Source organism: Salvelinus alpinus, chromosome 6, assembly GCF_045679555.1.
Source record: "Salvelinus alpinus chromosome 6, SLU_Salpinus.1, whole genome shotgun sequence".
In the NCBI taxonomy this organism is placed as follows: domain Eukaryota; kingdom Metazoa; phylum Chordata; class Actinopteri; order Salmoniformes; family Salmonidae; genus Salvelinus; species Salvelinus alpinus.
Window position 1 is genome coordinate 77,387,186 of NC_092091.1, and position 26,734 is coordinate 77,413,919.

The following is a 26,734-nucleotide window of genomic DNA, read 5'->3' on the forward strand; positions in this document are numbered from 1 at the left end:
ATACACTTCACTAACTCCACACACTTCACTAACTCCACACACTTCACTAACTCCATACACTTCACTAACTCCACACATTTCACTAACTTCACTAACTCCACATACTTCACTAACTCCACATACTTCACTAACTTCACTAACTCCATACACTTCACTAACTCCACATACTTCACTAACTCCACACACTTCACTAACTCCACACACTTCACGAACTTCACGAACTCCATACACTTCACTAACTCCACACACTTCACTAACTCCATACATTTCACTAACTCCACATACTTCACTAACTTCACTAACTCCATACACTTCACTAACTCCACATACTGCACTAACTCCACACACTTCACTAACTCCACACATTCACTAACTTCACTAACTCCATACACTTCACTAACTCCACACACTTCACTAACTCCACACACTTCACTAACTCCACACACTTCACTAACCCCACACACTTCACTAACTCCATACATTTCACTAACTCCACACACTTCACTAACTCCATACACTTCACTAACTTCACTAACTCCACACCCTTCACTAACTCCACACCCTTCACTAACTTCACTAACTCCATACACTTCACTAACTCCACATATTTTACTAACTTCACTAACTCCACATACTTCACTAACTTCACTAACTCCATACACTTCACTAACTCCACATACTTCACTAACTCCACACACTTCACTAACTCCACACATTCACTAACTTCACTAACTCCATACACTTCACTAACTCCACACACTTCACTAACTCCATACATTTCACTAACTCCACATACTTCACTAACTCCATACACTTCACTAACTCCACATACTGCACTAACTCCACACACTTCACTAACTCCACACATTCACTAACTTCACTAACTCCATACACTTCACTAACTCCACTAACTTCACTAACTCCATACACTTCACTAACTCCACACACTTCACTAACTCCATACATTTCACTAACTCCACACACTTCACTCACTCCATACACTCCACTAACTCCATACACTCCACTAACTCCATACACTCCACTAACTCCACACACTTCACTAACTCTAGACAATTCACTAACTCCACACACTTCACTAACTCCACACACTTCACTAACTCCATACATTTCACTAACTCCACACACTTCACTAACTCCACACACTTCACTAACTCCACACACTTCACTAACTTCACTAACTCCATACACTTCACTAACTCCACACATTTCACTAACTTCACTAACTCCACATACTTCACTAACTTCACTAACTCCATACACTTCACTAACTCCACATACTTCACTAACTCCACACACTTCACTAACTCCACACATTAACTAACTTCACTAACTCCATACATTTCACTAACTCCACACACTTCACTAACTCCATACATTTCACTAACTCCACATACTTCACTAACTTCACTAACTCCATACACTTCACTAACTCCACATACTGCACTAACTCCACACACTTCACTAACTCCACACATTCACTAACTTCACTAACTCCATACACTTCACTAACTCCACACACTTCACTAACTCCATACATTTCACTAACTCCACACACTTCACTCACTCCACACACTTCACTCACTCCACACACTTCACTAACTCCACACACTTCACTAACTCCACAGACTTCACTAACTCCACAGACTTCACTAACTCCATACATTTCACTAACTCCACACACTTCACTAACTCCATACACTTCACTAACTTCACTAACTCCATACTCTTCACTAACTCCACACCCTTCACTAACTCCACACACTTCACTAACTCCACACACTTCACTAACTCCACACACTTCACTAACTTCACTAACTCCATACACTTCACTAACTCCATACATTTCACTAACTCCACAGACTTCACACACTCCATACACTTCACTAACTCCATACACTTCACTAACTCCACACACTTCACTAACTCCACACACTTCACTAACTCCATACACTTCACTAACTCCACACATTTCACTAACTTCACTAACTCCACATACTTCACTAACTCCACATACTTCACTAACTTCACTAACTCCATACACTTCACTAACTCCACATACTTCACTAACTCCACACACTTCACTAACTCCACACACTTCACTAACTTCACTAACTCCATACACTTCACTAACTCCACACACTTCACTAACTCCATACATTTCACTAACTCCACATACTTCACTAACTTCACTAACTCCATACACTTCACTAACTCCACATACTGCACTAACTCCACACACTTCACTAACTCCACACATTCACTAACTTCACTAACTCCATACACTTCACTAACTCCACACACTTCACTAACTCCACACACTTCACTAACTCCACACACTTCACTAACCCCACACACTTCACTAACTCCATACATTTCACTAACTCCACACACTTCACTAACTCCATACACTTCACTAACTTCACTAACTCCACACCCTTCACTAACTCCACACCCTTCACTAACTCCATACACTTCACTAACTCCACATATTTTACTAACTTCACTAACTCCACATACTTCACTAACTTCACTAACTCCATACACTTCACTAACTCCACATACTTCACTAACTCCACACACTTCACTAACTCCACACATTCACTAACTTCACTAACTCCATACACTTCACTAACTCCACACACTTCACTAACTCCATACATTTCACTAACTCCACATACTTCACTAACTCCATACACTTCACTAACTCCACATACTGCACTAACTCCACACACTTCACTAACTCCACACATTCACTAACTTCACTAACTCCATACACTTCACTAACTCCACTAACTTCACTAACTCCATACACTTCACTAACTCCACACACTTCACTAACTCCATACATTTCACTAACTCCACACACTTCACTCACTCCATACACTCCACTAACTCCATACACTCCACTAACTCCATACACTCCACTAACTCCACACACTTCACTAACTCTAGACAATTCACTAACTCCACACACTTCACTAACTCCACACACTTCACTAACTCCATACATTTCACTAACTCCACACACTTCACTAACTCCACACACTTCACTAACTCCACACACTTCACTAACTTCACTAACTCCATACACTTCACTAACTCCACACATTTCACTAACTTCACTAACTCCACATACTTCACTAACTTCACTAACTCCATACACTTCACTAACTCCACATACTTCACTAACTCCACACACTTCACTAACTCCACACATTAACTAACTTCACTAACTCCATACATTTCACTAACTCCACACACTTCACTAACTCCATACATTTCACTAACTCCACATACTTCACTAACTTCACTAACTCCATACACTTCACTAACTCCACATACTGCACTAACTCCACACACTTCACTAACTCCACACATTCACTAACTTCACTAACTCCATACACTTCACTAACTCCACACACTTCACTAACTCCATACATTTCACTAACTCCACACACTTCACTCACTCCACACACTTCACTCACTCCACACACTTCACTAACTCCACACACTTCACTAACTCCACAGACTTCACTAACTCCACAGACTTCACTAACTCCATACATTTCACTAACTCCACACACTTCACTAACTCCATACACTTCACTAACTTCACTAACTCCATACTCTTCACTAACTCCACACCCTTCACTAACTCCACACACTTCACTAACTCCACACACTTCACTAACTCCACACACTTCACTAACTTCACTAACTCCATACACTTCACTAACTCCATACATTTCACTAACTCCACAGACTTCACACACTCCATACACTTCACTAACTCCACACACTTCACTAACTCCACACACTTCACTAACTCCACACACTTCACTAACTCCACACACTTCACTAACTCCACACACTTCACTAACTTCACTAACTCCACACACTTCACTAACTCCATACACTCCACTAACTCCATACACTCCACTAACTCCATACACTCCACTAACTCCATACACTTCACTAACTCCACACACTCCACTAACTCCATACACTCCACTAACTCCATACACTTCACTAACTCCATACACTCCACTAACTCCATACACTCCACTAACTCCATACACTCCACTCACTCCATACACTCCACTAACTCCACACACTTCACTAACTCTAGACACTTCACTAACTCCACACACTTCACTAACTCCACACCCTTCACTAACTCCACACACTTCACTAACTCCATACATTTCACTCACTCCACACACTTCACTCACTCCACACACTTCACTAACTCCACACACTTCACTCACTCCACACACTTCACTAACTCCACACATTTCACTAACTCCACATACTGCACTAACTCCACACACTTCACTAACTCCACACATTCACTAACTCCATACACTTCACTAACTCCACACACTTCACTAACTCCATACATTTCACTAACTCCACACACTTCACTCACTCCACACACTTCACTCACTCCATACACTCCACTAACTCCATACACTCCACTAACTCCATACACTCCACTAACTCCACACACTTCACTAACTCTAGACAATTCACTAACTCCACACACTTCACTAACTCCACACACTTCACTAACTCCATACACTTCACTAACTCCACACACTTCACTAACTCCACACACTTCACTAACTCCATACACTTCACTAACTCCACACATTTCACTAACTTCACTAACTCCACATACTTCACTAACTTCACTAACTCCATACACTTCACTAACTCCACATACTTCACTAACTCCACACACTTCACTAACTCCACACATTCACTAACTTCACTAACTCCATACACTTCACTAACTCCACACACTTCACTAACTCCATACATTTCACTAACTCCACATACTTCACTAACTTCACTAACTCCATACACTTCACTAACTCCACATACTGCACTAACTCCACACACTTCACTAACTCCACACATTCACTAACTTCACTAACTCCATACACTTCACTAACTCCACACACTTCACTAACTCCACACACTTCACTAACTCCACACACTTCACTAACTCCACACACTTCACTAACCCCACACACTTCACTAACTCCATACATTTCACTAACTCCACACACTTCACTAACTCCATACACTTCACTAACTTCACTAACTCCACACCCTTCACTAACTCCACACCCTTCACTAACTTCACTAACTCCATACACTTCACTAACTCCACATATTTTACTAACTTCACTAACTCCACATACTTCACTAACTTCACTAACTCCATACACTTCACTAACTCCACATACTTCACTAACTCCACACACTTCACTAACTCCACACATTCACTAACTTCACTAACTCCATACACTTCACTAACTCCACACACTTCACTAACTCCATACATTTCACTAACTCCACATACTTCACTAACTCCATACATTTCACTAACTCCACACACTTCACTCACTCCATACACTCCACTAACTCCATACACTCCACTAACTCCATACACTCCACTAACTCCACACACTTCACTAACTCTAGACAATTCACTAACTCCACACACTTCACTAACTCCACACACTTCACTAACTCCATACATTTCACTAACTCCACACACTTCACTAACTCCACACACTTCACTAACTCCACACACTTCACTAACTTCACTAACTCCATACACTTCACTAACTCCACACATTTCACTAACTTCACTAACTCCACATACTTCACTAACTTCACTAACTCCATACACTTCACTAACTCCACATACTTCACTAACTCCACACACTTCACTAACTCCACACATTAACTAACTTCACTAACTCCATACACTTCACTAACTCAACACACTTCACTAACTCCATACATTTCACTAACTCCACATACTTCACTAACTTCACTAACTCCATACACTTCACTAACTCCACATACTGCACTAACTCCACACACTTCACTAACTCCACACATTCACTAACTTCACTAACTCCATACACTTCACGAACTCCACACACTTCACTAACTCCATACATTTCACTAACTCCACACACTTCACTCACTCCACACACTTCACTCACTCCACACACTTCACTAACTCCACACACTTCACTAACTCCACAGACTTCACTAACTCCACAGACTTCACCAACTCCATACATTTCACTAACTCCACACACTTCACTAACTCCATACACTTCACTAACTTCACTAACTCCATACTCTTCACTAACTCCACACCCTTCACTAACTCCACACACTTCACTAACTCCACACACTTCACTAACTCCACACACTTCACTAACTTCACTAACTCCATACACTTCACTAACTCCATACATTTCACTAACTCCACAGACTTCACACACTCCATACACTTCACTAACTCCACACACTTCACTAACTCCACACACTTCACTAACTCCACACACTTCACTAACTCCACACACTTCACTAACTTCACTAACTCCACACACTTCACTAACTCCATACACTCCACTAACTCCATACACTCCGCTAACTCCATACACTCCACTAACTCCATACACTTCACTAACTCCACACACTCCACTAACTCCATACACTCCACTCACTCCATACACTCCACTAACTCCACACACTTCACTAACTCTAGACACTTCACTAACTCCACACACTTCACTAACTCCACACCCTTCACTAACTCCACACACTTCACTAACTCCATACATTTCACTCACTCCACACACTTCACTCACTCCACACACTTCACTAACTCCACACACTTCACTCACTCCACACACTTCACTAACTCCACACATTTCACTAACTCCACACATTTCACTAACTCCACACACTTCACTAACTCCATACACTTCACTAACTTCACTAACTCCATACACTTCACTAACTCCACACACTTCACTAACTTCACTAACTCCATACACTTCACTAACTCCACACACTTCACTAACTCCATACATTTCACTAACTCCACACACTTCACTCACTCCATACACTTCACTAACTCCACACACTTCACTAACTCCACACACTTCACTAACTCCACAGACTTCTCTAACTCCACACACTTCAATAACTCCACACATTTCACTAACTTCACATACTTCACTAACTTCACTAACTCCACAGACTTCACTAACTCCACACATTTCACTAACTCCACACACTTCACTAACTTCACTAACTCCACACACTTCACTAACTCCATACATTTCACTAACTTCACTAACTCCATACACTCCACTAACTCCATACACTTCACTAACTCCATACACTTCACTAACTACACACACTCCACTAACTCCATACACTCCACTAACTCCATACACTCCACTAACTCCATACACTCCACTAACTCCATACACTCCACTAACTCCATACACTCCACTAACTCCATACACTCCACTAACTCCATACGCTTCACTAACTCCATACGCTCCACTAACTCCACTAACTCCACACATTTCACTAACTCCATACACTCCACTAACTCCATACACTCCACTAACTCCATACACTCCACTAACTCCATACACTCCACTAACTCCACACACTCCACTAACTCCACACACTCCACTAACTCCACACACTCCACTAACTCCACACACTCCACTAACTCCATACACTTCACTAACTCCATACACTCCACTAACTCCATACACTCCACTAACTCCATACACTCCACTAACTCCATACACTTCACTAACTCCATACACTCCACTAACTCCATACACTCCACTAACTCCATACACTCCACTAACTCCATACACTTCACTAACTCCATACACTCCACTAACTCCATACACTCCACTAACTCCATACACTCCACTAACTCCATACACTCCACTAACTCCATACACTCCACTAACTCCATACACTTCACTAACTCCATACACTCCACTAACTCCATACACTCCACTAACTCCATACACTCCACTAACTCCATACACTTCACTAACTCCATACACTCCACTAACTCCATACACTGGGCTCTTTCTCAGTCATCTAAATATCTGTCCTTTCCTCGTCTGTTCTCTCCTTCACTGATCTGAAAGAAGTGACTAGATGAAAGCTAAGCCAGTCTAATGATGCGCTTCCTTCCACCATATTGTTTTCACCAGTGAAGCCAATCAGTGCAGATGATAGGAAGGAGACAAGGAGAGGAGACAATTGAGAAAGAGCCTCGGGTCAAACGTGGTCGTTGCAGATGGAACGTTGCAGATGGAAATGCCATCAATAAAGCTGATTCCTTATTCTACACGTCAGAGAGGCATGTTTTTTTTATGACATAGTATATTTCTATCTGAACATTCCTGAACGTTGCATCCTGCATCCTGCTGAACGGCCCCTTGGTCTGGTCACATGTCCACAGAAGTCTACCATCTAATGGTATATTATTGTACTGCACTAACTCTGCCATGTTTCTATGTGGATTTTTTTCTTTAGGGGTTTTGGATAAATGCTGAAAAGAAAGCGTGTGGTAAACACAGGCTAAGTAGATCTTATATGTTGTGTTCTATGACATTAGCAGTCAGCTAATGTTCCCTTTTGTGAATTTTGAACACTTTATAATTCATAAAGGTGACGTTAACTGACTGATATTATCTCATAGAACTAAAAGTATAACCCTCTCCAAAAGAAATGTTAACCTCAGACCTTATTTTTGGCATTCATCCCAAAACCCCATTCTTTACCCATTATTTTCCCCCATGGGAATGGCTGAATGAACCCGAGGTAACTCATTTCCGTTTCTTATTGGTACAAGCTGGCGAGCTCTATTCAAGATTGAAACATTCAAACCCGATGGGCACTACATCGACATACTAATTGTTTTGCAATCTTGGTAGGAAATGTAACGTCTATGTTGCACAGTAATGTCGCTAATATTTGATATCACCACAGGTTACGAAGCTTGAGAATCCACTTCCGGAACCCCTCGTTGTAGCTACTTGCGGATTTACCATTTGGCAGAAGAGAAAAAAAATCCTCATGCCTTGTTTTCTCACGGTGCCTCATGAGCTGGGTATAATATTAGAAAATAATACTGGTCATCTTTTTGAAATATAATTTCTCCGCTAGAGGCCTCCCAATGCTCCACTCAATGGAAGATGGAATTAAAATAGCGGAATTAGAAGTTAAAGGAGGACAGGCTACAACCACCATGAGCCAACTGGGGAGTGCTACTTTATACTTTGATATTTTGACATTGAAGCCCTCAATCTGACTCTGGGAAAGTAGATAAACTCATGGATAGCACTTTTATGTCTGCATCCAGTATGAAGGAAGTTAGAGATACAATGCCTTCAGAAAGTATTCATATACAACATTAGAACATTTTGTTGTGTTACAGCTTGAATTCAAAATGCTTTAAATCAATTTTTTTCTCACCCATCTACACAAAATACCCAATAATGACAAAGTGAAAACATTTTGAAAAATGTATTGAAAATGAAATAGAGAAATACCTAATTTACATGAGTATTCAGACCCCTGACTCAATACGTTGTAGAAGCACCTTAAGCAGTGATTACAGCTGTGAATCTTTCTGGATACATTTTTAAGAGCTTTCCACACCTGGATTGTGCAACATTTGCACGTTATTCTTTTTTATCTATTATTCAAGCTCTGTCAAATTGGATGTTGATTTTATTTTGTTTTAGCTTTACTTTAACAGAGAATAAATATTTGAGACCTAGGTCTCTTTTACAAATGTGCCCATTTTTACATTACAATATGAAAACACAGTCATGGGAAGCACAAATAAAACATTCACAAATCACCCAGAAAATCAGTTACGTTGCTCCACAAATAAGTCCTCAATCAATACATTAAAATTGCCCGAACGGCACCAGAACATCAAGATGAAATATTTATATTATTTGTTTAGAATTTTGTTCCACCATTATGGTGCTTTAAAACTAAAAGCAGATTTACCTAGCTCGGTGGAGACCCTAGGAACCTCAAGAGTTAACCAATCCTGTGAACAGGGTTAGGCAACTCAGGTGTCTATACTTCAACAGCAAAGTTAGATAAGACGGAAGTTTATGAAGTAGGGCCTTATAAGCAAAAAGGGAGTATTGTAGAGACCTACGGGTCTTTGATTTGATTTGGATCTCTTTTAGTCCCCATTTGGACTAATCTTCCAAGAGTCCTTAAACATTAAAAAACAATTTATAATACGAACACATTTTCACATATAACACACTATTACAAACATACATAATATACTAACGTAATGACCCAATAAATACTCAATCTAAAAAATATTGATTCTTTATCTATTATAGTCCAACAACATTTCTATGTATTATATTTAAATCGTTTTAAAATAATGTTTAAATGTATATATTGAAACGTTTCTGGTTTGCTCTGTTAATTTATTCCATTTCTTTATTTCTCTAAATCGAAATGTTCTTTTGCCTATTTCTCTTTTCTGTCTGGATAACGCATAAATGGTGGACAACCTATTCCTAGTATTTACGGAATGTCTGTCTCTTACCAACTGAATACCGTTGTGAATAGAACTTGGCCGTTTTAAATTATGCTTATTTTATTTCATAATATACATGTTTTTTTCAATTATCTTGTCGATTGATGACCAACCGAGAACATTGAGCATGACTGCAACAAAAGAACCATATCTCCACCTTAAAATAATCCTTGCTGCTTTGTTCTGTGCATTCTGCAGCCTCCTAACTTCACTTGATGATGCATTTCCCCAGACCACAGAACAGGGGAAATGCATTTAACTCTCAATTAAAGCTTATGTTATTTGCTGAATAATTTTTCCTGGTAAATATTTAGCTATCCTTCTGATTATGCATGCTGTTTTAATATTTTTTTTTACATAGATTAGTTATTTGAGACGACCATGATAAGCAGTTGTCTAGCTGCACTCCAAATAGTTTGGTTTCTGCCACTTCTTCAATTTGTACTCCTCCCATACTTAATTATATCCCATGCTGTTTTGGCCTTTTCCTAGTGGAACAGACCAACATAAATGTGGTTTTCTTGGTGTTTAAAACAAGGTTGTTCCGGCAACCCCACTCCCTGATATTCTCCAAATCTCCTTGTAAAGCTTGCTGTACCTGTTGAACCGATTGTCTTGCTGCATAAATTGTAGTATCATCTGCAAATATAGTAGCTTGAGTTTCAGCTAAGGCATAGGGAAGGTCATTGGTATATATTAAATAAAGAAGTGGCCCAAGGCAGCTGCCCTGCGGTATTCCACAGTTTAACATATGAGGTGAAGAAAATTAACCATTGATATAGGTGGACTGTTTCCTGTCAGTTAGATATGACTGTACCCAATTCAATGCTACCTCCTTAAAACCATAATGCATTAATTTTGTCAAAATTATTTCATGATCCACTAAATCAAATGCTGCACTGAAATCTAAAAATAGTACTCCCACAAACCTGCCATTATCCATAGCATTGAGCCACTGGTCAGTCATGTCAACCAATGCAGTGGTAGTGGAATGGTTTTTGCGATAAATATGCTGATTGGCTGTAATCAGATCATTCTTTTCCATGTACTCCCATATTTGTCTACTCACAATACCCTCCAATATCTTACTGAGTGAAGGGAGTAGACTAATTGGTCGACTATTGGCAGGAGTAATGGGTTCTTTGCAGTCTTTCGGAATAGGACACAATTTCGCATGCTTCCATACATTTGCAAACATCCCCTTTTCCAGTGACCAATTAAATATGTATCTCAGTGGAACTGCAATCTGGGGAGCAGCACAGCTAAGCAAACAATTCTCCACTGACACTGTTTGCAGACTAAAAGAGCAGATCTTGATGCTCATAATATGATCATCAATCCATTGGACAATAGCTTGTTTGGAAGAATGTTAATTTCTTAATTTATATTAAAATCACCTAAGATAAATACATATCTGTTGTTATCTGTGGCCTGGTCAAACCCAGTACATAATTCATCCAAATAGGACACCTTAGAGCTAGGAGGTCTATACACACATCCCACCAATATGGGTGCCTGGTGAGGCAGATGTACCTGAGCCCATAGTGCCTCTATTTGACTTACATTAAGGTAATCCCTCCTCTTAAAAGGTATATGATTCTGAATGTACAGTGCTACACCCCCACCATTCCTATTCCTGTCCCTTCTCAGTAGACTATATCCATGAATGTTAATTTGCCCATAATTTACAGATGCATCTAAATGCGTTTCGGTCAAAGCCAAAATATGAATATTATTTATGTTGACCAAGTTAAAAACCTCATGTGTTTTGTTAGGAAGGCTACATACATTAACCTGAGCTATATGCACCCCTATCCTCATCAAGTGGAGATCAATAGAGCATGTATTCGTTATAGTTGAAGTTGTCATGATACACTACAACACACAAACTCACATTTGAACATTGATTTAAAACAGCCAGGAAGTTACTCTAGAGTCCTGATACAATTGCCCGTTGATATAAAGTTTATCCATCACCATGGAGATTCGTTGATTCAGGCAACGCTTTCCTTCATGATGGGATATAGTTTTTTTCTCCTTTCATTGATCTCGGTGGGGAAGTGATCATTCATTCCAAAATCAGTGTTTCTGAGTTCTCTGCCCATGTTCTTCGTCATTTCCTTTTGCTTAAATTTGTCAAAACATGCAATAATAGCCCGTGGCCTATTTCCAGAGGCCTTACCTATTCTATGGACTCTGGAGAAAGTGACATTACGCACAACATCAGTGGGCAGTTTTAGTTGAGTTGACATAAAGTCTCGGACTGTGTCCTCACAGCCTCTGCTGTTGTCATTCTCCGCTATCCCTGAGAATATTAGATTGTTCCGCATTGATCGACACTGTACATCAAGCAAGGTTTCTTTAAGTTGTTTGTTCTCCCTTTGCACCACCTCCACCTTGCTATGAATAGAGTCTACAGTACCTTTCAGCGCCGTGTTCTCTTTCCTTAGATCATCAATCTGACTGAATTCTAGACTGGCACATAATGCATTGATGTCTTCTCGTAATATATCCAAGGTATCAAGTTTGGCAAGCCTTTCATTGATGGATTTTAACAAGTCAACATCCATATCAGTAAACCTCTCCCCACTCGCCACACCCTCTTACTAGGGGATGGTTTGGTTCCATCGTTGATACCTATTGGCCAACCTGGTTTTGGTTTGTTTTGTTGATTGGGTTGGTTGTCCTTAACAATGCTTGAATCCTCTGAAACCAGCGACATGTTTCTTTGAGTTCGTAAGTATCTCTCGTCGATGAATCGTTCAAGCTCTTCAATGGATTCTGAATCATCCAGCGTGTTTACAGGCAGAGTTAAACACACAAACAAACTGTTCAGCCGCAACTGAAAACCGCTGGTTGAAACTCTCCGAGTCACTCTCCGAGGCTTTGACAACCCTCTCAATGTCCTCCTCGACGCTCGTTTGTCAACCACTCCACAAATTTCTTGTTAACAAACTATAGTTTTGGCAAGTCGGTTAGGACATCTACTTTGTGCATGACACAAATCATTTTTCCAACAATTGTTTACAGACAAATTATTTCACTTATAATTCACTGTATCACAATTTCAGTGAGTCAGAAGTTTACATACACTAAATTGACTATTCCTTTAAACAGCTTGGAAGATTCCATAAAATTATGTCATGGCTTTAGAAGCTTCTGATAGGCTAATTGACATAATTTGAGTCAATTGGAGGTGTACCTGTGGAGGTATTTCAAGACCTACTTTCAAACTCAGTGCCTCTTTGCTTGACATTATGGGAAAATCTAAAGAAATCAGCCAAGACCTCAGAATATAAATTGTAGACCTCCACAAATCTGGTTCATCCTTAGGAGCAATTTCCAAACGCCTTAAGGTACCAGGTTCATCTGTACAAACAATAGTACGCAAGTATAAACACCATGGGACCATGCAGCCGTAATACCGCTCAGGAAGGAGACGCGTTCTTTCTCCTAGAGATTAACATACTTTGGTGCGAAAAGTGCAAATCAATCCCAGAACAACAGCAAAGGACCTTGTGAAGATGCTGGAGGAAACAGGTACAAAAGTATCTATATCCACAGTAAAACGAGTCCTATATCGATATAACCTGAAAGGCCGCTCAGCAAGGAAGAAGCCACTGCTCCAAAACTGCCATAAAAAAGGCAGACTACGGTTTGCAACTGCACATGGGGACAAAGATCATACTTTTTGGAGAAATGTCCTCTGGTTTGATGAAACAAAAATAGAACAGTTTGGCAATAGTGACCATCGTTATGTTTGGAGGAAAAAGGGGGAGGCTTGCAAGCCAAAGAACACCATCCCCCAACCGTGAAGCATGGGGGTGGCAGCATCATGTTGTGGGGGTGCTTTGCTACAGGAGGGACTGGTGCACTTCACAAAATAGATGGCATCATGAGGAAGTAAAATTATGTGGATATGTTGAAGCAACATCTCAAGACATCAATCAGGAAGTTAAAGCTTGGTCACAAATGGGTCTTCCAAATGGACATGACCCCAAGCATAATTCCAAAGTTGTGGCAAAATGGCTTAAGGACAACAAAGTCAAGGTATTGGAGTGGCCACAAAGCCCTGACCTCAATCCCATAGAAAATTTGTGGGCAGAACTGAAAAAGCGTGTGCGAGCAAAGAGGCCTACAAACCTGATTCAGTTAGCTCTGTCTCTGTCAGGAGGAATGGGTCAAAATTCACCCAACTTATTGTGGGAAGCTTGTGAAAGGCTACCCGAAACGTTTGACCCAAGTTAAACAATTTAAAGGCAATGCTACCAAATACTAATTGGGTGTATGTAAACTTCTGACCCACTGGGAATGTGATGAAAGAAATAAAAGCTGAAATAAATAATTCTCTCTACTATTATTCTGACATTTCACAATCTTAAATTAAAGTGGTGATCCTAACTGACCTAAGACAGGGAATTTTTACTTGGATTAAATGTCAGGAATTGTGAAAAACTGAGTTTAAACGTATTTGGCTAAGGTGTATGTAAACTTCCGACTTCAGCTGTATGTAACAGTATATAAAGTATGCTAATGTACTGGTACTCAAGTATGACAATTTAGTACTTTTTCCACCACTGGATGTGGCTGGGGTTATAGCATTTCTTTCACATGATCCATCAATTTAGACAAGTGTATCTGGGTAAGCGTCATCTAATAAACAAAGTTTTTATCTGGACACTTTCTGTTTACCTGGAATTTTTCCCTTATTGTAGGCTACTACTTTTACCACTTTTAGTCTTCATCTTTACTACACTACTCCTTAAAGAGATGCGTGGGGCTGGCTTAAGAGGCTGTAAATAATGCTGAATAGGTGTAGACAAAGGAGAGCTCTCTAGTAGGTACCAAAACATTCAAAGGCCCTTTTCTAAAAAGTGTATCAACTTTCAATGTAGAATTACTTTCCTGTTGTTCCTCAAAAATGCTGTGTATGATATACCATTTTGTAGCTCTGAGTCTCTACTTTTATCCATCGTAAAAATACATTTAAAAAATGCTAATTTTGCTACATAAGACCGAATCCAGGTTGCGAGTCACTATTGTCTATCAACTAAAGTGTTTTTACTGTGCTATGTCAACTTATAACTGACACCATTTAGTATGAAAACACTGGAGTTACCATTAGTACAGTACAACACTTAGTAATACAGTATACCTGACAAGTAAATTAGATACCTGGATCATAGTATATAGATGTATTTAATCAGTAGAATGAACACATGGTACATATGGAACAGAATGGAAGCAAACAAAGAACACTGCTGCATTTTAAATGGATGGAAAACTGTAGAATGATAATTGTAAAATGATCTTACAATATCAAAACACTAGTGTACAGTATAGCAGCATTCTACTTGTGCTCCAGACTAGGATCATTAATATCACAGCAGGTGATCATATCTGTCTCTAACTGGGCCTCCACAGAGCTATACAATTCTACTCTCATGAAGAGTAGAAAATACTGCTAGGCTATATGACTTCTATCTCATTCCCCACAATGAAAATGCTATTTTAGGCTTAGGGCTTAGGTTTAGGGTTACAATTAGGGTTACAATAAGGTTTAGGGTTGGGGTTAAGGTAAGGGTAAAGTTAGTGTTAGGTTAAGGGTTAGGTTTAGGGTTAGGGAAAATAGGATTTTGAATGGCAATCAATTGTTTGGTCCCCAGAAGTATAGTAAAACAAACGTGTGTGTGATGAAACTTGACCTTCAGTTGAGATATGCACTGCGTGTATACATTCTATATGCTTGTTGATCGTGAATTTAGCATTGTGAATGTCATATAGATTGTTTGATCAGTTAAACAATTACGTGGATGTGAATTGTTAATTAGTGCACCTTGCAAATGTGATAAGGTTTCTTATATTGTTTTCAATATAAAATACCCCTTGCCCTTAGCACTGAAAAGCAAACACACACTCATGTACCCAGAGGCCATCAGTCTTGACACGATGCATTCTGCACAGCAGCCAGAAGAGAGCAGTATTTAACTTACCATCTAAAGGAATGATTGGCAGACAAAGTTTAGACTAGGGCAGGGGTAGGTTACCCTGTTCCTGGAGTGCCACAGGCTTCACCGTAATGCTGCTTTCCATTATTAATGGGTGATTGATTGATTAAAGTGGTATATTGGCTAGAGTAGTCCCTGATAAAAGGGGAAGGATGATTTTATTTTATTTTTTTCACCTTTATTTAACCAGGTAGGCTAGTTGAGAACGTTCTCATTTACAACTGCAACCTGGCCAAGATAAAGCATAGCAGTGTGAACAGACAACAACACAGAGTTACACATGGAGTAAACAATAAACAAGTCAATAACACAGTAGGGGGAAAAAATGAGTCTATATACATTGTGTGCAAAAGGCATGAGGAGGTAGGCAATAAATAGGCCATAGGAGCGAATAATTACAATTTAGCAGATTAACACTGGAGTGATAAATCATCAGATGATGATGTGCAAGTAGAGATACTGGTGTGCAAAAGAGCAGAAAAGTAAATAAATAAAAACAGTATGGGGATGAGGTAGGTAAATTGGGTGGGCTGTTTACAGATGGACTATGTACAGCTGCAGCGATCGGTTAGCTGCTCAGATAGCAGATGTTTAAAGTTGGTGAGGGAAATAAAAGTCTCCAACTTCAGCGATTTATGCAATTCGTTCCAGTCACAGGCAGCAGAGAACTGGAAGGAAAAGCGGCCAAATGAGGTGTTGGCTTTGGAGAAGATCAGTGAGATATACCTGCTGGAGCGCGTGCTACGGGTGGGTGTTGTTATCGTGACCAGTGAACTGAGATAAGGCGGAGCTTTACCTAGCATGGACTTATAGATGACCTGGAGCCAGTGGGTCTGGCGACGAATATGTAGCGAGGGCCAGCCGACTAGAGCATACAGGTCGCAGTGGTGGGTGGTATAAGGTGTTTTAGTAACAAAACGGATGGCACTATGATAAACTCCATCTAGTTTGCTGAGTAGAGTATTGGAAGCTATTTTGTAGATGACATCGCCAAAGTTGAGGATCGGTAGGATAGTCAGTTTTACGAGGGTATGTTTGGCAGCATGAGTGAATGAGGCTTTGTTGCGAAATAGAAAGACGATTCTTGATTTGATTTTGGATTGGAGATGTTTAATATGAGTCTGGAAGGAGAGTTTACAGTCTAGCCAGACACCTAGGTATTTATAGATGTCCACATATTCTAGGTCTGAACCGTCCAGGGTGGTGATGCTAGTCGGGCGGGCGGGTGCATGATGATGATGATGATGATGATGAGGTTTAGGGTCTTTCTGTACTGTTTATATAGGGAACCTTTTCTCAGTATCATCAGTGGTTTTGCTGGTGTTGGTCATGTTCACACACAGCTCATTATGGAAAAAAAGTGGGAACTTTTCTCAAAGCCATGTGGTTTTTCATGCCCCTGTGTGTGTATTATGCTTTTGTGTTTGCAGTTTGCAGTCTTATTCTTATCCATATTTTTTTAAACTGCATTGGTAGTTAGGGGCTCGTAAGAAATCATTTCCCTGTAAGGTCTACTACACCTGTTGTATTCGGCGCATGTGACTTATAAAAGTTTGATTTGATTTGATTTTACATGTACTCTATGTGAGTGTCATTTGTCAGAAGGACAGAGGAGGAGCTATGAAACTACCATGACAATACTAGTATAAACCTGCCATGAATACAGATACAGCATCGTAAGAAGCCTCAACTACACGCAAAGGTAAGTTCTATTCCATGTGCGTCTCTGAGACAGGGTTTACATTGTGACCTTTAACACATCCCCTCCTCTAGGATAGCTACTGTGTAAACATGCAGGCTTTTGTTCTATCCTTGCTTGAATTATGGCATTATTGATGATCATGTAATCATTTTAGTAATTTTGCAAACAATCTAATCCAGAGCCATTAGGGTTAAGCAGCTTGCTCAAGGGCACACATATTTTTCACCTAGTCTGCTTGCGATTCTAACCAGCAACCTTTCAATTACTGGCCCAACCATCTTAACCGCTAGGCTACCTGCCGAATAGTTTAATTGGATGTGTTGAAGCAGGGCTGGAGTAAAACCCTGGACACACAGCTCTCCAGGAAGACAATTTGCTGTTTAACACAGTCATTAATAATGTGTTATCTTTTCCCCTTTATGCGGTTGATTTGAATGAAGATGGCGATCATTGCAGTGCGGACATTTCTTCTGTTGACCTCTGTTGTGTTCATAGCGATGGTAAGCTGAGTTAAATGTATATTTTGTCTGTGCGCGCGTGTGCCTGTTTGTGTGTGTGTGTGCGTGTGTGCGTGCGTGCGTGTGTGCGTGTGTGTGTGTGTGTGTGTGTGTGTGTGTGTGTGTGTGTGTGTGTGTGTGTGTGTGTGTGTGTGTGAGGGGTGAAAAGGGGACTAAATTGAGCCTTATGTAGTTACTGATACAGATGTAGAATCTTAAAATCAACCTTTTGTTGCTGAGAAATGTCCTGTTCATCAGAAAATCCAAACTTGTCTATTCAAGGTAGTGTAGTCTATTCAATGTTTAAAACGGTTTCTACAGTTTGCAATTTCACTTTAAAATGTCATACTTAACTTGCCATAACGAAAAACGTATCAACCCCTACAAAAACATCCATTAATTATAATCCATATAATAATCTATATTTCCTGTTGCTGCAGGATTATTTTCCTGCTGTAGAAAACTGGCTCAAATTAAGGTCTTATACAGTATGTACCTCTCACCAGGTCACCTAAGATGTAACTAACTCGTGAATTCATAAGGACTGCAATGGACAGGTTTTTTTCTTTCTGCCCATACGTTCACATTATAACAACACCTCAAGAAATTACTTTTAGGAATGAACACGTTCGTGTTAAAAACATTTTTAAACTAACGCCTTGAATAACGAACGACTGCTGAATGTGTACGTGACAGGAAAATGTAAAATATGTGATCATAAATTAAAACATATTTCTGCTTGTTTTTCATGTCTCAATTATCTGCGGAAGGTTAATAACTCAGCACTGCTGTCTAGCCAGCTGTAATTCTTAGTGTCTGTGTTACACATTCACTGATTATGTTTTACAAGTTTGAATAGGCTAATAAATAGTTATTCTCGTGTTAATTCAACAGGAGCCTAACCCGAAAATTGCAAATGAAAATGCATTTAAGATTACCTTTACTTTTAAATGAAGTCCATTCGTCTGTCATTATATCACGGACTTCTTCCATCAATCATTCTGTATGTCTTTGATGTATGTGAAAACTCTGCCTGGCTAATCTTTCGTCTTTTTCAGCTTTTCTAAACAATATTACATTTCTCTGCGCTCAACAGAGATGTATGGTAAGGTTAAATTGTAAACAATTCTAGCCGTTAGGTCACTAATATAGGTTGTTTTCTTTGAGCGCAACCTGTAATTTAGACTGGTTTATATTTCGTTTCATAGAGCTGCCTAAATATTGGTTTTGATTCATGGACAATATTCCATTAGATTTATCAATATAGAATTCCATTGTGATGTGACACTTTTCTTTGCCGTTTTTTAAATTGCATTTCAGACATTTTGATTGAACACTTGTAAATATTATTTATGCATATGTAATGATTATAATGCGTATACATTTTAATATCGGAATTTTAAATAATAAAACAATTAAAATCTGACGCACAGATGGATATGTTGACATCATGCATGGTCACTTGCTAGGACACACGAAATTGCATTTTTTTTAAATCTATAGCAGGAGTTGTCTGAATTAATGTATTTATCTTTGTCTGTCTGTAACGTTTGCAATGCATCAGTTCAGTTATTTAGGCTATCAATTTATCACCACCAGCCCATCACATCACATCAAATCAAATGTTATTTGTCACATGCGCCGAATACAACAATGCGCCGAATACAACACCGTGAAATGGTTACTTATAAGCCCTTAACCAACAATGCAGTTCAAGAAATAGATTTAAGAAAATATTTACTAAATAAACTAAAGTAAAAATGTAGGAAAAAGTAACACAATAAAATAACAATAACGACGCTATATACAGCGGGTTGACTAGAGTCTTTGACATTTTTTTGGCCTTCCTCTAACACCGCCTAGTAGGCTATATAGGTCCTGGATGGCAGGAAGCTTGGCCCGAGTGGTGTACTGGGTCGTACACACATCACACCAGAGCTACTTCTATCCATTCAAACTTCCGGTCAGTTCATTTCCAACAATGCAACCTACTTTATACTGCTTCTCTCCTTGAATGTGAAAATTGCTCAAAACACATGACCAAACTACAGTATATTGCTACAACTGTGACTCACATTGAGCTATGGGTTACTTGTTCGGCAGAAAAGCTATTAGGAATAGAGAGCCGAGAGGGAAGTAGACTGATGCCAGTGGAGGTGCCTGAATTGTGCGGGAACAGTGAAGACAGATGTGTTAATTAGAAATTAGGGTAATTCATAGATGAATCTAGCATTCGTAGGCCTATGCTGTCATACCCTCTGAACATGTGCTATGCAAAACAGAAACGAACAATATCCGCCAGAGACAGATGTAGATAGGCCTATCACATACACTAATTAAAATGTGGTATCAGCAATCCGTATAACCACACAAAAATGTCTAATGGTTGTGTATATATATATATATCGTTCATCTTCATCATATACTTACTATCGCATAGCTGTCTCTCTATCCCCGTTCAAACTTTCCTTGTCAGTTCATTTGATAGACTACATCTTTTTAGCATTAACCTATAGGTATAGAGTTTTAATAGCCACCGTTTTTAGGAAAGGAGAAATGTGATTTGCTGTTGTGTGTTTGAGAAGCGCTGGTGGCTTTGATGGGTACTTTTGACGGGTGTGCGTGAGTTTGCTTATTTTTCCAATGTCCTAAAATAAAATATTTTTTTTCTGTTGCATTGTGATGAGACTGTTAGCAATTTCGGCGAGCGCTCGCCCGCTTACCATGGTCCTGATATTGTCACTCCCACCGCGGAGACGCACAAAACAGTGCAATGGGCCTGCACTACGTCTGAATAATACAGGTTAGCCTATACACGTCTCTATTTTACCTGGAGTTCTGCCAATTAGTTACAACATTTCACTACATGTGGCGCTGCTGTGTTCTATATTGCATTTATTTTGCGACCACAGTTGGTTAAAGATGTTCTTGCCCTGTGCCCAATAATTGGTTAGTCCTGTCCACGTATCAATCACATTTATTTATAAAGCTCTTCTTACATCAGCTGATATCTCAAAGTGCTGTACAGAAACCCAGCCTAAAACCCCAAACAGCAAGCAATGCACGAAGCACGTACATGGCTCTAGTCCGGTGTATATCGTAACATTGTTAATGCTTTGCTTATTGTTTTTTTGGTGCATTGGCTTGCAAAGAAACTTGTTGATAGAAGATTCGTTGCATATGTTTTATCTATAAATAAGGCATCAAAAAGAGTGGACCCTTTTCGATAAAAAAAAAATGCCCCCCAGTTGATCAGTCTGGCGCCAGCTCTGAGGCTAGGGAAGTACAAAGGCCCAAAAATGATTTTGATAAAAAATTAACATTACTTATTCGAAAATATACAATTTACAAAAACAACTGAAATAACTATAGTCTTGGCTATCAACAGCCCTAAACATAACTGAATGACAACCATTCCAGAATAAGAAAATACAATCTCGTTTCCATATCTTAACCACTCTACTTGCAAGAATGAGTAGGCCCTAGACCAGCCATCAAAGCTGTTTTTCATTTATAATATCTGCTTATAGGCCTAAAATCTATACACCTGGGTCTCTTTCCATTAATGAACATGAGGTTTTATTTAATTCTAATGAAATAGCTTGGATTTTGGAGTCCCATTGCAAATCTATAGGCCTATCCTGTGCTACAAAAACATAATCTGAAAAATAACACATTCACACCTACAGTTGAGATGAATGGATTTTTAACAGATAATACAGTAGCTTTAGAAAGTACCTCCTTTTCCATATGTTGTTACGAGGTAGGATTAAACTAATGTCAAATTGGAAGAAAAAATTCTAACATCCTTAAACTATGAACAAAAGAATCTCATCCCAGTTTTTTTATATACTTTTTTACACATTCAGGATTTCATACATTTAAAATGGTGTTGGTAAGGCGTTCAGTCACACCTTTTGTTCATATATGACCTTTATTACCCCTAGTGTGTGTGTGTGTGTGTGTGTGTGTGTGTGTGTGTGTGTGTGTGTGTGTGTGTGTGTGTGTGTGTGTGTGTGTGTGTGTGTGTGTGTGTGTGTGTGTGTGTGTGTGTGTGTTCTCTATACAGACAGTGTGATTCAGGTAGTTATGTTCTCTATACAGACAGTGTGATTCAGGTAGTTATGTTCTACACAGTCAGTGTGATTCAGGTAGTTATGTTTTCTCTACAGTCAGTGTGATTCAGGTAGTTATGTTCTCTCTCTACAGTCAGTGTGATTCAGGTAGTTATGTTCTCTATACAGACAGTGTGATTCAGGTAGTTATGTTCTCTCTCTACAGTCAGTGTGATTCAGGTAGTTATGTTCTCTCTCTACAGTCAGTGTGATTCAGGTAGTTATGTTCTCTCTCTACAGTCAGTGTGATTCAGGTAGTTATGTTCTCTCTACAGTCAGTGTGATTCAGGTAGTTATGTTCTCTCTCTACAGTCAGTGTGATTCAGGTAGTTATGTTCTCTCTCTACAGTCAGTGTGATTCAGGTAGTCATGTTCTCTCTACAGTCAGTGTGATTCAGGTAGTTATGTTCTCTCTATACAGTCAGTGTGATTCAGGTAGTTATGTTCTCTCTCTACAGTCATTGTGATTCAGGTAGTTATGATCTCTATTCAGTCAGTGTGATTCAGGTAGTTATGTTCTCTCTCTACAGTCAGTGTGATTCAGGTAGTTATGATCTCTATTCAGTCAGTGTGATTCAGGTAGTTATGTTCTCTCTCTACAGTCAGTGTGATTCATGTAGTTATGTTCTCTCTCTCTACAGTCAGTGTGATTCAGGCAGTTATGTTCTCTCTATACAGTCAGTGTGATTCAGGTAGTTATGTTCTGTCTCTACAGTCAGTGTGATTCAGGTAGTTATGTTCTCTCTACAGTCATTGTGATTCAGGTAGTTATGATCTCTCTCTACAGTCAGTGTGATTCAGGTAGTTATGTTCTCTCTACAGTCATTGTGATTCAGGTAGTTATGATCTCTCTCTACAGTCAGTGTGATTCAGGTAGTTATGTTCTCTCTACAGTGAGTGTGAATCAGGTAGTTATGTTCTCTATACAGTCAGTGTGAATCAGGTAGTTATGTTCTCTATTCAGTCAGTGTGATTCAGGTAGTTATGTTCTCTATACAGTTAGTGTGATTCAGGTAGTTATGTTCTCTATTCAGTCAGTGTGATTCAGGTAGTGATGTTCTCTCTCTACAGTCAGTGTGATTCAGGTAGTTATGTTCTCTCTACAGTCAGTGTGAATCAGGTAGTGATGTTCTCTATACAGTCAGTGTGATTCAGGTAGTTATGTTCTCTCTACAGTCAGTGTGATTCAGGTAGTTATGTTCTCTCTCTACAGTCAGTGTGATTCAGGTAGTTATGTTCTCTCTACAGTCAGTGTGATTCAGGTAGTTATGTTCTCTCTCTACAGTCAGTGTGATTCAGGTAGTTATGTTCTCTCTACAGTCAGTGTGATTCAGGTAGTTATGTTCTCTCTCTACAGTCAGTGTGATTCAGGTAGTTATGTTCTCTCTCTCTACAGTCAGTGTGATTCAGGTAGTTATGTTCTCTCTCTCTACAGTCAGTGTGATTCAGGTAGTTATGTTCTCTCTCTATACAGTCAGTGTGATTCAGGTAGTTATGTTCTCTCTCTCTACAGTCAGTGTGATTCAGGTAGTTATGTTCTCTCTCTCTACAGTCAGTGTGATTCAGGTAGTTATGTTCTCTCTCTCTACAGTCAGTGTGATTCAGGTAGTTATGTTCTCTCTATACAGTCAGTGTGATTCAGGTAGTTATGTTCTCTCTCTACAGAAAACGGGTGGTGGTCATTCTGTCTCTCCTCCGATACCCCTGAACATGTCCCCTGACTCTGTTGACGACATGTACAACGGCTGTAGACCGAAAATGTCTTGGCGTGTAAGTAACACATATCTTGAGGAGGAGAAAAAAAACCCCACAATCTTCAATAAATCGTGGTTAAATGCAGAAAAGTGTGCAAGAAACAAGACCATTAACCACAATCTTACACTGAAGCATGTCCAGGCTATCTGTGCTTACACTTCAGAAGACCCACCAATATACAACGTTTTTAACCAAGCATGTCGCACCGGCAAAAGCAATTACACCTTGTCCTTCCAGTTCCACTCCCTGCATTTCCTGCTGACTGAAGCTATTCTCCTCCTGAAAGAAAGTCCAGACCAACAGCGCTGTTACACCACATACCGGAAAACCAATATGACATTTAAAGGTGAAGTGAACACGAAAATGCGTTTTGGCTTCTTTGCCTCCAGCTCCTTCCTAAAGAACTTGACAGGTTTTGGAGAGAAGTCCTGCTTTGAGATAAGTACATGTTTTGGCGCTTCCCTCAACCCATACTCAGTGTTTGAAAATGAGACGGAGGTGTTGATTCCGCCTTATGAAGTGTTCAGCATTACTGCCGTGGTCAAGAAAGAAGACGAGAAGGGTCTTTGGTGCGATGTTGTGTACAAACTATGGAGCATCAAAACACAGAGTGACCTAAATTGCAAGTTGGTCATTTCCAAATAGGGTGACATCAAACCAGCACATCTGCTTTTCTACAGTCAGTAAAACATAGTATGTAGTCTACAGTACACCCCTCCCCAAGCTCCCTCTACAGTCAGTAAAACATAGTATGTAGTCTACAGTACACCCCTCCCCAAGCTCCCTCTACAGTCAGTAAAACATAGTATGTAGTCTACAGTACACCCCTCCCCAAGCTCCCTCTACAGTCAGTAAAACATAGTATGTAGTCTACAGTACACCCCTCCCCAAGCTCCCTCTACAGTCAGTAAAACATAGTATGTAGTCTACAGTACACCCCTCCCCAAGCTCCCTCTACAGTCAGTAAAACATAGTATGTAGTCTACAGTACACCCCTCCCCAAGCTCCCTCTACAGTCAGTAAAACATAGTATGTAGTCTACAGTACACCCCTCCCCAAGCTCCCTCTACAGTCAGTAAAACATAGTATGTAGTCTACAGTACACCCCTCCCCAAGCTCCCTCTACAGTCAGTAAAACATAGTATGTAGTCTACAGTACACCCCTCCCCAAGCTCCCTCTACAGTCAGTAAAACATAGTATGTAGTCTACAGTACACCCCTCCCCAAGCTCCCTCTACAGTCAGTAAAACATAGTATGTAGTCTACAGTACACCCCTCCCCAAGCTCCCTCTACAGTCAGTAAAACATAGTATGTAGTCTACAGTACACCCCTCCCCAAGCTCCCTCTGCCATGAACGGAGAATGATCAATCATTCATAACTCTCAGCTGTTAAGCTACTGTCAATTGGCGTGATTTGTATTGCTTGCACAGTAAAGACATTGCTTGCTCATATTAGGATTCTTCTTTTATGATATTGTTGACATTATTTAGCATGTGCATGCAGCTTTTGCTTTGTTCAATAAAGAAAGAAACTTATTATATGTGATAGATTGTAAATTAAACGAAAGTAGTGTTAGGTTAAGCTCTTTGTGTATGAGAAGAGTATAATGATTTAGTGGACTGCAGTGGACTGTAGGAATGTGTACTCCCAATAACTCTCCTGACTGATAAGTCCTGTGGTGTGCACGGAGGAGCATGGAGAAATCCTGGCTGATGTTAAAGTAGTGAAGTACATCTTTGTGGAAGGGAGGGGGTGAGGTCTAAGTGTATAAGTGGACACTGCACTGTATTGAATGTACTGTATTCCGATGTGCATCTTCGCTGAATAAACATTTGAAACGTCATTCGGAGTCTGGGCTCTTTTGTATAATAAATATGTTTATTGTATATTACGATATTGGTCTTATCACATCTCATGTCCTTTTTATATACCAACTCTGTTATAGATCTATGGATGATACAAAAACAATGAACTTTAAAAAAAAGTTGATTTAAATGTAATTATTTTTATTTACCCTTTATTTAGCTGGGCAAGTCAGTTAAGAACAAATTCTTATTTACAATGACGGCCTACCAAAAGGCAAAATGCCTCATGCAGGGACGGGGGCCTGGGATTAAAAAAATAAATACAATATACATTTAGGACAAAACACACATCACAACAAGTGTGACGACCCTCCCACTCTGTCTGCCGTAT

The 26,734-nt window shown here is 39.6% G+C and overlaps 1 protein-coding gene across 1 annotated transcript; it reads left to right on the forward strand.

Annotated features, from left to right (window-relative positions):
* Window positions 1–24,453: 24,453 nt before the first annotated feature.
* LOC139577889 (ecto-ADP-ribosyltransferase 5-like) lies at window positions 24,454–26,381 on the forward strand. The gene has a single exon (XM_071405020.1). The coding sequence runs from the start codon at window positions 24,492–24,494 to the stop codon at window positions 25,179–25,181; it is 690 nt and encodes a 229-aa protein (XP_071261121.1). The 5' UTR covers window positions 24,454–24,491; the 3' UTR covers window positions 25,182–26,381.
* Window positions 26,382–26,734: the final 353 nt, after the last annotated feature.